A 10,514-nucleotide genomic window follows, 5' to 3' on the forward strand; every position below is an offset into this window, starting at 1 on the left:
CGGGGAGGGCAGAGGGGAGGGAGGAGCGCCCCACCGAGCCTCCCGCAGTTTAAATTAATGTCAGCCTGCCTGCTCGAAGGGAGAACAAAGTCGGCGCAGACAGCGAAAGTACACGCTCGGCTCAACCTGCTGTCCGGACTGTTAACATGACTCGGCGGCCGAGAAACAGGTACGCTCAAAGCGGCGCTAAAACTAGCTAGTTTTTTTTTTTGGTCCGCTTTTCTACTAAGGACCGCGCACTTATTTCTGCGGGATGAACTTGCACGAGGGTTGAGTGATTCAGGTGCACCTTAACAGCGCGCGCGCATGTGTGTGTTATTATCTATATTAGCGTGTTCTTTCTTTTTGTTTTTTTAAAGCTACTTGTTTCTTGAAACGGTGCGTTTTATTTCGCCGCGAGCCGTTATTAGCGTTTCCTTGGCCAGTGCGCCGCTCGCGCCAATGAATGACAGGTGGTGGTCATCTGGGCATGTGCGGTCCTCGCGCCGCTGTCACCGAGGAGACACGCGCGCGCCCCAGAGCCACGCAGCTAGTAGGACGGAGCGGATAAACAGCATGTAAATAATACAAAAAAGAGGGTTAAATGCGTAAATATGAAGTTTTTCTGACTCCGGACGCAGTTTCGGGCTTTTATGATTCATATTTATCCCGGTGACCATCACGTCCACTGCCTGTTTAGTTTCGTTTTTAGCACATTTTCTTTTTTCTCTCCTTTCTTTTACGCGCAAATTACTCAATTCTATCAGGTTTAAAGGTCATTTTCCGCTCGATGGAGATTTGTTTCACAGCATCTCTTAAAGCGAGAGAGCCGCTCACTCTTATTTTGGAAAACTGCGCCTTTACAGCCTCCTCTGCAGCCCTACTTTTTGTTTGTTTGTTTGTTTGTGACCCCCACGCCTTATTTTGTAAGGGGGCCCATTTTATTATTTTTTTAATTTGATCATCTCATCCTTTATATCCAGCAGCTTCACTTGGAAAACTTAAGATTCCCCCCTCAGTTTCTTTTTTTGTTTGTTTTTTCTTGCTGGTGCTGAAGAAGTTGGAGCTCTGGTTGTTTTTTTTTGTCTGCGTTAAGGTGACATAGATGTTAAAATAAATGAAAATAATACGAAATAATAACTAATTTTAGGATGGCTCTAACCTTTCTGGTGGAGTAGTTTGAAAGTTGGGTGATAAGTTCCAGGAGCATAAAATGAGTCATTTTCTCTCTTTTTTTTTTTTTTTTTTCTTTTTTTAAACTTTTGCACCTTTTGTTTTATTATGTTTTATTGTTGCAATTAAACAATTAGATCAAGTTTTTTTTTAGCTTCTAACATAACTGTGCACCCAGTTAAACTTTTTAGTTAATGGGTAATTTTAAGAAAAAGGAAGATAATGCCTAATAAAATGCCCTCACACGCAGTGCTGGTGGTTGTGGTGGTGGTGGGGGGGTTGTACACCTGTTCTGTATGAAGCGAGCTACCTGCTTCCACATTCTTCAGGCTCGACAACCTGGTTGGTTAACCAGCCTGTGTGTGTGTGTGTGTGTGTGCGTGCATGCTGTACAATACCGCTGCAGGTCTGAACACGCCAGGGTCACAAAATTATGATCACATGTGCCAATCCCAGTATCTGTGGAAACCAAAAACACTGGAACCTGTTCATCCTTCTCCCTCCCTCCCTCCCTCCCTTCAGGTTCTTCCCTTTTCTCTGCCTCTTTCTTTCTTTCTGCTTGTGGGTGTCTTGGCTCGGAGCCTGCACCCAAACCTTCAAGAATGACTGGTTCTCGTTGCCTGTCTGCAACACCCTATGACTTTGAGAGTGAGATGATTTTTTTTTTTAATTATTTTAATTTTTTTTTTTTAATCATGCTCCTTAAAGAAAAGTTTGAACAGTGATGTAGGAACAGACAGGTGCTCGCTATCCCATTACTTATGCATGACTTTTTGTCCGTTCCCTTTCCTACATTTGTTTTTTTTTTTAATGCTCCCATCTCCCCACGTGTATCGCAGTGTTTACAGCAGCGAGGAAGATGAAGAGGAGGCGGATATGTACGAGCACGACTATGACGGATCCATGGCCAAGACGGGGAAGCGCCACCTGGGCAAAACACGCTGGACACGAGAAGAGGTACATGCTTTTTAAAAAAAAAAATATTGACAGCCTAGCCGCTGTTTCTTTCTTTCTTCTTTTTTTCAATGCTTCAATAAACCCCATTCCTCTTCCATCCAGGACGAGAAGCTGAAGAAACACGTCGAGCTTCACGGATCCGAAGACTGGAAACTCATCGCGAGCCTACTAAGCGTAAGTGCTGCGGGACGGAGACGCCTGCTCGAGTCTTGTTCGACTTTTCTTTGCAAGCACCACAGCGCTGGCGATTTCCATTTTAAAAAAGCCGAGATAACAGAATGTGTCTTCTGCCCTCTGACCCCATCAGAATCGTACAGATGTGCAGTGCCAACACCGGTGGCAGAAGGTTCTCAACCCAGAACTCATCAAAGGGCCCTGGACCAAAGAGGAGGACCAGCGGGTAGGCAAACACTCAGGCACGCCGAAAACAGACCAGAAAACACGCCGCTAATGTGAAGAAGTTCATCTCCAAGAGGCGCACTGATTGGCGCGGTTCCACTAAGGACGCGTTTAAAGAAATACTCGTGTTTTACTCACAGGAAGAGGGCTGTAATGCTCAAAAACAATTTCTTTATGTTCCTGAGCGATTAAAGCAACCCCTCTGTGGCAATTGCTCGCCTGCTCTTGCACGTTTTTGAGCTGCTCTTGCACAACACGCTGCTTGTTTAATCACCAGTGGAGCATTTATTGAGTTAAATCAGAGGAGTTATATTTCCAGCCAGATGCCGCTGTAATGATTAGCAGGCTGGCTAACGTTCCACTGGAAACTCCCTGGCTGCTAACCGGCAGGTGCTCTCAGTCGCCTCCGTTAGTTGGGAAACAGAGACAAATCAGTGGGGAAGGGGTGAAGCGTTTAATAATACAATATGCATCTCTAAACTAAGTTATTTTTCTACTTTCCCTTTGCTTGTCGTATCTTTACACCCCTCTACTTCTCCCTCTCCTCCCTGTTATTACTCCTTCCTTCCCCTTTCCCAATGCTCCTCTTCTACCATCCACTTCCTTTTCAACACTCTGCTTCCTCCTCTTTGCCTTTCCTCTTTTTTTTTTCTTCTTTTTTTTTTTTCACTTTCGCCTTTTTTTCTCAACCCTCCCACTTTGAACGCTGCAGGTTATCGAGCTGGTCCAGAAGTACGGAGCCAAGCGCTGGTCCGTCATCGCCAAGCACCTGAAGGGGCGAATCGGCAAGCAGTGCCGCGAGCGCTGGCACAACCACCTGAACCCGGAGGTGAAGAAGACCTCGTGGACCGAAGAGGAGGACCGGATCATCTACCAGGCGCACGAGAAGCTGGGCAACCGCTGGGCCGAGATCGCCAAGCTCCTCCCTGGCAGGTGAGGCGCAGCGCGAAGACAGAGCCGAGGACGGGGAAGAGAAGTGCGATGAATCACTGAAGTCTTGCTGGTTAGCTGCGCAATGTTGCGGTTAGGAGGCCGAAACAGAGGAGAAGTCACTTGAGCATTAATGTAGAAGAAAATGGAGGTTAGGACAGGATGGTCTTTATCAAATAAACAGGTTTGGAGTGGGAGGATAAGAGATAGATAGTTTTAAGATTATTGTCATTGCTTTATTCTGATAACCTTATCAATCGCCTCCATGTGTCTGTGTTCGACTGAGACTTTCTCTATCTGGGTCAGCTCGTGTGCGCCCGCGCCGATAATAGTTTCTCGCACCTACTGCGAGGACGCCACACGGGCGTTTTTTTTTTGTTGTTTTTTTTTCACGGGAGCCGCTCTTGCTCACGCTACGTTCTCGTCTGTGATCCGCAGGACCGACAACGCCATCAAGAACCACTGGAACTCCACCATGAGGCGCAAGGTGGAGCAGGAGGGCTACCTGCAGAACGCGTCCAAGTCCGCCGGCTCCTCGCTGTCCATCGGCCACAGCTACGTCAAGTCCGCCGGCCACATCATGAGCTTCCCGCACCACTCGCCCAATCACGGGCAGCTGTCCCCCGTGTCGCCGCTGAACTACACCTACATGTCTGACACGCACAGAGTAAGCGGGGCGCTCAGGACGTTGGCGGGGAAACTAAAGCGGTGCTGCTTACAGTAATTAATAAAGATGTCTTTTTGTTTTTTTCTGAATGGTTTAACAGGTGCCCTTCCCGATGGCATTACACCTGAACATCCTGAACATTCCCCAGCATGGAACCGCTGCCATACAAGTTAGTTTGAACGGCCGCTACGAATGGATAATAACCCTTCAGTTATTCACACGTTGGTTCTTTTCCATCTACGGTTCTTGCTTTTTGTGCGTGTGAAAACGACTAAACGATCCATCCGGCAAAAGTTTAAACAAAAGAAGTGCCGACTTGTCAGAGAATCACAGTTTTCTCACTACATTATATCACACCGCCTAAACAATTACTAATAAAAGCACTCAAAATAACACTTTCCTACATATTAAACCTTATTGAACAGAGGTTTAGGTCTAAAGATTCAGTGGCAGGTCAGAGGGCTGTTCGTTGACTTCATTACCTGAGCCGATGATGAGTCCAAACTGTGTCCAGAAGTTGTTGTTTTTTTTCTATGAAAACCTCAGGAGGGTAATTTAATCACAGCGTTGGCCCGTTCAGCTGCCATCGGAGTGATGGGGAAAAAACGGTGCACGCGTGTGAAATAGGCCAATAAAAGCTGACTGCAAGACAGGAAGTCGCTAATGTATTCCTCCTCCGCTCGCCTCCTTTTAGAGACACTATAGTGAGGAGGACCCCGAGAAGGAGCAGAGGGTGAAGGAGATCGAACTGCTGCTCATGTCGACAGAAAACGAGCTGAAAGGCCAACCAGCACTACCAGTAAGTACCACAGCCGCCTGGGTTCCAGTCAAATATAGAGTTATTAAAAGAAGAAAAAAAAAAAGTGACAGCAGAAATTTATGTGCTGGTGTTCTCAACCCTGCCTTTAAGGACAGTGGTATTTGTGTGAATAAGGAGGAAACATCTGGGGGGTCTGTTTCTGCAAAAGTGATGAAACAGGACCTTATCACTATTTCTGTGTGTGTGACCCCTTGTGCAACCCTCTCCTACTCAACACTTCTGTTGCTCTTTAATATAAAGTTTCCTTTCTTCTCTTTTTCTCATTTCTTAAAAGTGTGTTTACGTCTCTCTTATTCGTCACGACCACCCCTCTGACGCGCCCTTCTGTCCCCTTTTCTTTTCTCTCCACCACCACCAGATGAATTTGCATTTCCCGAGCTGGGCCAGTCATAGCTCCGCCATCAGCAGCTCCGACAGCGCGGCGATGACTTTACACCATCACCAGCCCGCCGCCCCGGCCCTGCCTCTCGACCAGAGCTGCCTGCCGGAGGAGAGCGCCTCGGCGACACGCGCCCACAGCAGCAACACGAGCAGCAGCAGCAGCCTTCACAGCAGCCCAGCGTTCTCCAATACCATCCCAGACTTCATGGACTCAGTCATCGATTCAGTAGGTGTCTGCACCGCGTGGTACATTATGACAAAAAAGGCGATTTTTACCGCCCTCTTCCCAGAGCCTGTCCTTAGCAGGCGAGGCCTTTAGCAGGCGCTTCTCAGGTAGGCGTGGTCAGAAACTACAGGTAGATAAAGTACCCGAGCAGGATCAGAGTCCATCCAGTCACCAGTCTGTCCTGTCATGTAGCGACTCTTTACCTGGATTTTCGACTGACCGGTTCCTCCCCGTCTGTTTCAGTTTCTCAACCAGTCGATGAGCTCCGAACACTCCAACGACAGCTTACGAATGAGCATGGCTGTGGACTCCAAGCCTCTCGTCGACCACGCCCTCAGGCCTCAGAAGGAGAACGAAATGTAAGGTCCCCTCTCCCCCCGCCCTCCTGTGATTTTCGCGGTGCAGGGTCGCATCACGCAAAACGCTGACCACGTTTCCTCCCTCAGGTTCCGCACTCCCAACATCCGCCGGTCGATCCTGGAGTCGAACCCCCGCACGCCCACCCCCTTCAGATCGACTCTGGCCTTTCAGGAGGCCAAGTACGGACCTCTCAAACTCATGGTGAGAGCCCTTAAATTCGCCACACCGGCCACTGTTGCGCATGCTGCGGCGGCCTTGGAATTCACCGGGAGCGTTGTGTCTTTTCCAGAACGCGACTCTGGAGCAGCAGATGGTTGAGTCTATCAAGCAGGAGCCGATGGAGTGTGCCATTGAACAGCCTCCTCTGAAGAAGATAAAACAGGAGGTACTTTCCACACAACACAAACACATACACAGACGTGACAGACCTGCAGACAAATGTGACACTTCAGAGCTTCGAAGCGTGCACGCTGTGAATCGCAAAGGCCAGGCGGAAAAAATTAGGTTTTTTCCCCTCCTTGTAATTGTGAAAGCAAACGCATGTAAAATAGTTTAAGCTCTGCTCGGTTTTTGCGGCTCATTTGCGATGAACTGCGGGGGTCTGAGACTGTCGTGCAGTCGCTGCAGCCGAGTCGTGACCTCGATGTGTTTTTGGGTCTAAGGTTGAGTCCCCGTGTGAGAGGAGCCCCTGCATGCAGTGGGAAGGACAGGAGCTCAGCACGCAACTCTTCTCGCCCAACCCCGCCGCGCAGGAAGTATCGGTAAGTCCGTCTTTGGGTTCCAGTCTTCACTGTCCAAAAGTTAAAGTGTGGTTCTGTGGACAGGTCAGGAGCAGTTAATATCTTACCTGTTGAAGGAATAGAGTTAAATCTGATGAGAAGTCCTGCATTATGTGGATGTTTATGGGTAAGAAGTGCAAATAACGTCTGCAGCAGCTGGTCGCAGCAGGTCCTGTGGCACTTCCTGCAGGAATGTTACACATTTCTGACCAAATAACCGTGTAATTTAAAAGTTTATAAAATAGTGTTCTTAAAACCACAACAAAACTTTTTGAGATTGGAGCTTTTTTAACGAAGGCAGTCCCTGTCCTCCTGGGACCAGCTGTTGATCCGGTCCGGTTTAAACTCAACAGGTAAGATAATACAGGTTCATAACCTCTCCACAGAACCCCACTTCAAAAGGAATCTACTTTAAGTTAAACATCATTTTATCCTTAATATTTAGGGGGAACACCCTTCTGAAATGTTTATTTTAATATAGGATCTGCTCACGAGCTCGTTACTGAGCGAGGATGGACACAAACCCTTCCACGTCCCCCACAGAGGCCTGAACAGCCCACTACAGGTACGTCCAGACTCGCGGAAGCTCCTCGTATTGGCGGTGCCGCGCGTCGACGGTTAAGAGCTCACCTGATTACGTTTCCTGTCAGCAGCAGCAGCAGCAGCAGCAGCAGCTCAGTTCCTGGGAGCAGGCAACCTGCGGGAAAACGGACGAGCACATCCTGGCCTCGGAGCAGAGCCACAAGTACATCAACACTTACCCCACGAGGACACTGGTGATGTAGACAGAGACGCACCTGGAGACGTCAACGCTCGCTGCGCTGGACACGGCGTCGCAGGTTTCATATTTGTTGTGGTACAACAGTTGGGAGAGGCTTCGCGCCAACCGGTGTTTTTACACTCAAACTTGTTGGATTTCAACCAGCGGAAAACTACATCTTTAAAACAAAATCTGATCTGGGTTTTTTTTTTTTTTTCTTTTCCTCTTTTGGTCGAAACTGTTTATTGTCATTATTATTTTTGTATTATATAAATGGGGAAAGGGTGACTATGTTTGCATCGGGCTGTATTATTAGTTACAAATTTTGATATTAATATAAAGAACAAGTTAATTTATTTGTTTGTTTGTTTCCTTTTGATCATGACTCTTGTTGTTTTACAATTGACCAATTGAGCAGTGTTGTCATTTGAAAGTATTTAAGCCCTGTTAGCATTATCCTGTATCCAAAAGCATAGTAACGATTTCAAAACTGACCTCTGATTTTTACTCTTTTTGAATTTTATTTTTTTTCTTTTCTTGGTTTTCAAAGCCTCTTTGGGTCTACTGGAAATTTCAACTGTGTGGCCCACGCCGCCGCACGGAAAAACACGATCAGAACCGACGTGTCTGTTCGTACGCCGTTAATCAATGGTAGAATCGGGCCTTTTATTTCACCAAAATTGAGCTTTTCATTTCAAATTGCGAGTTACTTGTGGCCTTCACATGACCCTGTACTGGGAGACATTAATGAACAAATGGATATATGGATATATATATATATATATATATATATATATATATAAATACATAGAAATATAGGGGAGACGGGCAAAAAAAGATTACACTATACATTTCAAAACCTGAAATGAGTTTCATTTGAAACCAAGAGCTTCACCCAGTAAGAGTAAAACCAAGCTGCACTTGAATTTTATATTTTTAGAAAGTGAAAAGAATAAACACTGATGTTCTTTTATATCTTACTACAGACAAAAACCCCAGTATAACCTTTTGTATCAGTTTATTTTAATTTTTTTTAATGTACTTTTGATAACTTTTGTATTGTTTTGTACTCCATCAGCAGACTTTGGTAACCCACATCGAACACAGCAGACAATCTTTTTTATATCTCTGTTTTGATACTAGCTTCTGAGCTTTTTTTTTTTATTGTTATTATTTTCAATACAAGCATTTATACATGCCAAGTTTTTCACGTTTTTATACTTTTCTATACTGCCGAGCAAATAAAAGTGTGCTGTTTTTAATACAACCTGGTGTTCGCTCTTGTCTTGTTTTGCTTTGAAATGATTAAATTGACGGCATGTTTCTTTGGTGTGATAAGAACTCAAAAGCTGCCATAAAAAACACTTCCATGCGTTTGAAGTTTTGAGTCGGCACTGTGGAGCCATAAAACTGTCCCGAGTGAATTCATTACTCCCTCCCCGGTAGAGTGTCCTATCTGTAGTATTCAAATTTCTGTTGGGACTGTAGTATTCAAATGCCGTACTTTCATCATCCCTGTGTCGACACACAGGTTTGTTGTCATAAAATCCTGCGGCACGTGTTGTAAAACTTTCTCTTCATCAACCTTTCTCTAAAAGCTTTATTAGTCGCTAAAGGAAATACGCAAATGTTCCCAACTGTTGCCTCGACTTTTTCTAGGACCAGCGAGACGCTACCTGAACACGAGCCAGGATCACAAAACATGCTGTATAAAAGTACCTTCTGTGTACAAATACCATATAGAAGCACCTTCTGTGTACAGTTGCTGTATAAAAACACCTTATGTGTACAGTTACCGTATAAATACACCTTCTGTGTACAGTTGCTGTATAAAAACACCTTATGTGTACAGTTACCGTATAAATACACCTTCTGTGTACAGTTGCTGTATAAATACACCTTCTGTGTACAGTTACTGTATAAAAACAGGTTCTCAGGCCTATGAGCTCCACATTCAGTCTCTTGAGGGGTCTCTGTTTCCTGTGAGGTCTAAAGCGAGCTAAGGGGCCCTGACTTAGACCAGGAGCTATATTTACAGCCCCTCCCCTTCAGGTTCCTACATCCTCCTCCCCCCCGTCCCCCCTGACTCCCCGCTACAGCCACCTGCACCCCCACCCACCACACCGCTCTCAAATATAGATCCCTGTCTTAGGTCGGACAGCCCCAGGGGGACACTTAAACAAAAATGACAATGAGTCGGACGCTTTGCAAAGGACTGCTTAACGACATGGATCCGGTTCTTTAAACTGATGTTCTGTGGGAAGATTACGAACAATCAGTATCTTACCTGTTGTAGATGGTTCTTTGAATAACCTCAGTTTGGAGAGAAATGGACTATGAGACTTAAAGTAACGTCAATCTAAAACATTTCATTGTGGTCCAATCAGAAGTCATTTTTTATAAAACCTTTGTATTGCTGATACAAATTGTGGTTATAATTATATTGTATTCCTCTAAATCAGTGGTTCTCAAAATTTTCAGCTTCTGACCCATAAAATATTAGAGACAAAGGTGGGTGACCCGATCTGTTGGCTGATTAGATATCCAAAAATGCTAATGAGCCTAAAAAATAAGGACATAAAGTCAACACAAACAGTCTTAACATCTATTATGCTTTTTTTTTTTTTTTTATCAATTTAGGACTTGTATTTCAATTTTCTGTGACAATTATGATGTAAATATATCATAAAAACAAAGTTTTTAATTGTAAGTTCATATCTGGTGGTTTTCTAAAGACCCCTACTTGGTGCTGGGCGACCCACGTTGGGGTCCTGACCCCAGCTTTGAGAATCATCGCTCTAAATGATGGATTGATTATGTGGTAACTTGGACACAGGAACAGAACGCGGAAGCTGAAACTGAAGCTGAAACAAAACTGGCGCCCCCTAGAAAGCTGCCTGCAGCAACAAGTTCAAGTCCATGTAGACGAACGGGACATTTTCCTGACAGGAGAAACGACTGGAGGTCTTACCCACTGAAACAGAGTTACACTGGAACGGACAACCACTGCGCTGAAGAGGCGAGAGTGTGTCCCGCCATCTTGGTAGGTGCTACGGAGGGAGCATTTTTGGTTAGAGGTAGAC

The 10,514-nt window shown here is 45.5% G+C and overlaps 1 protein-coding gene across 2 annotated transcripts; it reads left to right on the forward strand.

Moving 5' to 3' along the window:
* Positions 1 to 21: 21 nt before the first annotated feature.
* myb (v-myb avian myeloblastosis viral oncogene homolog) lies at positions 22 to 8,698 on the forward strand. Of its 2 annotated transcripts, none has more exons than XM_017427238.3 (15): positions 22 to 169; positions 1,992 to 2,109; positions 2,212 to 2,283; positions 2,417 to 2,509; positions 3,221 to 3,441; positions 3,877 to 4,105; positions 4,206 to 4,274; positions 4,800 to 4,904; positions 5,284 to 5,532; positions 5,776 to 5,891; positions 5,979 to 6,093; positions 6,182 to 6,277; positions 6,555 to 6,653; positions 7,153 to 7,236; positions 7,322 to 8,698. In XM_017427238.3, exons 1-15 carry the CDS (start codon positions 147 to 149, stop codon positions 7,454 to 7,456), a joined length of 1,824 nt encoding a protein of 607 aa, XP_017282727.1. In that variant the 5' UTR covers positions 22 to 146; the 3' UTR covers positions 7,457 to 8,698. The 2 variants fall into 2 exon arrangements, with proteins under 2 accessions (XP_017282727.1, XP_017282728.1); XM_017427239.3 differs by having other exon boundaries at positions 7,325 to 8,698.
* Positions 8,699 to 10,514: the final 1,816 nt, after the last annotated feature.

This window comes from Kryptolebias marmoratus, linkage group LG19, assembly GCF_001649575.2.
Source record: "Kryptolebias marmoratus isolate JLee-2015 linkage group LG19, ASM164957v2, whole genome shotgun sequence".
NCBI lineage: Eukaryota > Metazoa > Chordata > Actinopteri > Cyprinodontiformes > Rivulidae > Kryptolebias > Kryptolebias marmoratus.

Bases quoted from the DNA above. Each gene is read 5' to 3' on its own strand.
- myb (XM_017427238.3), top strand. From the start codon at position 147: ATGACTCGGCGGCCGAGAAACAG. The intron at 2,110-2,211 runs GTACATGCTTTT...TCTTCCATCCAG, and splicing joins CACGCTGGACACGAGAAGAG to GACGAGAAGCTGAAGAAACA. The intron at 6,278-6,554 runs GTACTTTCCACA...TTTGGGTCTAAG, and splicing joins TGAAGAAGATAAAACAGGAG to GTTGAGTCCCCGTGTGAGAG.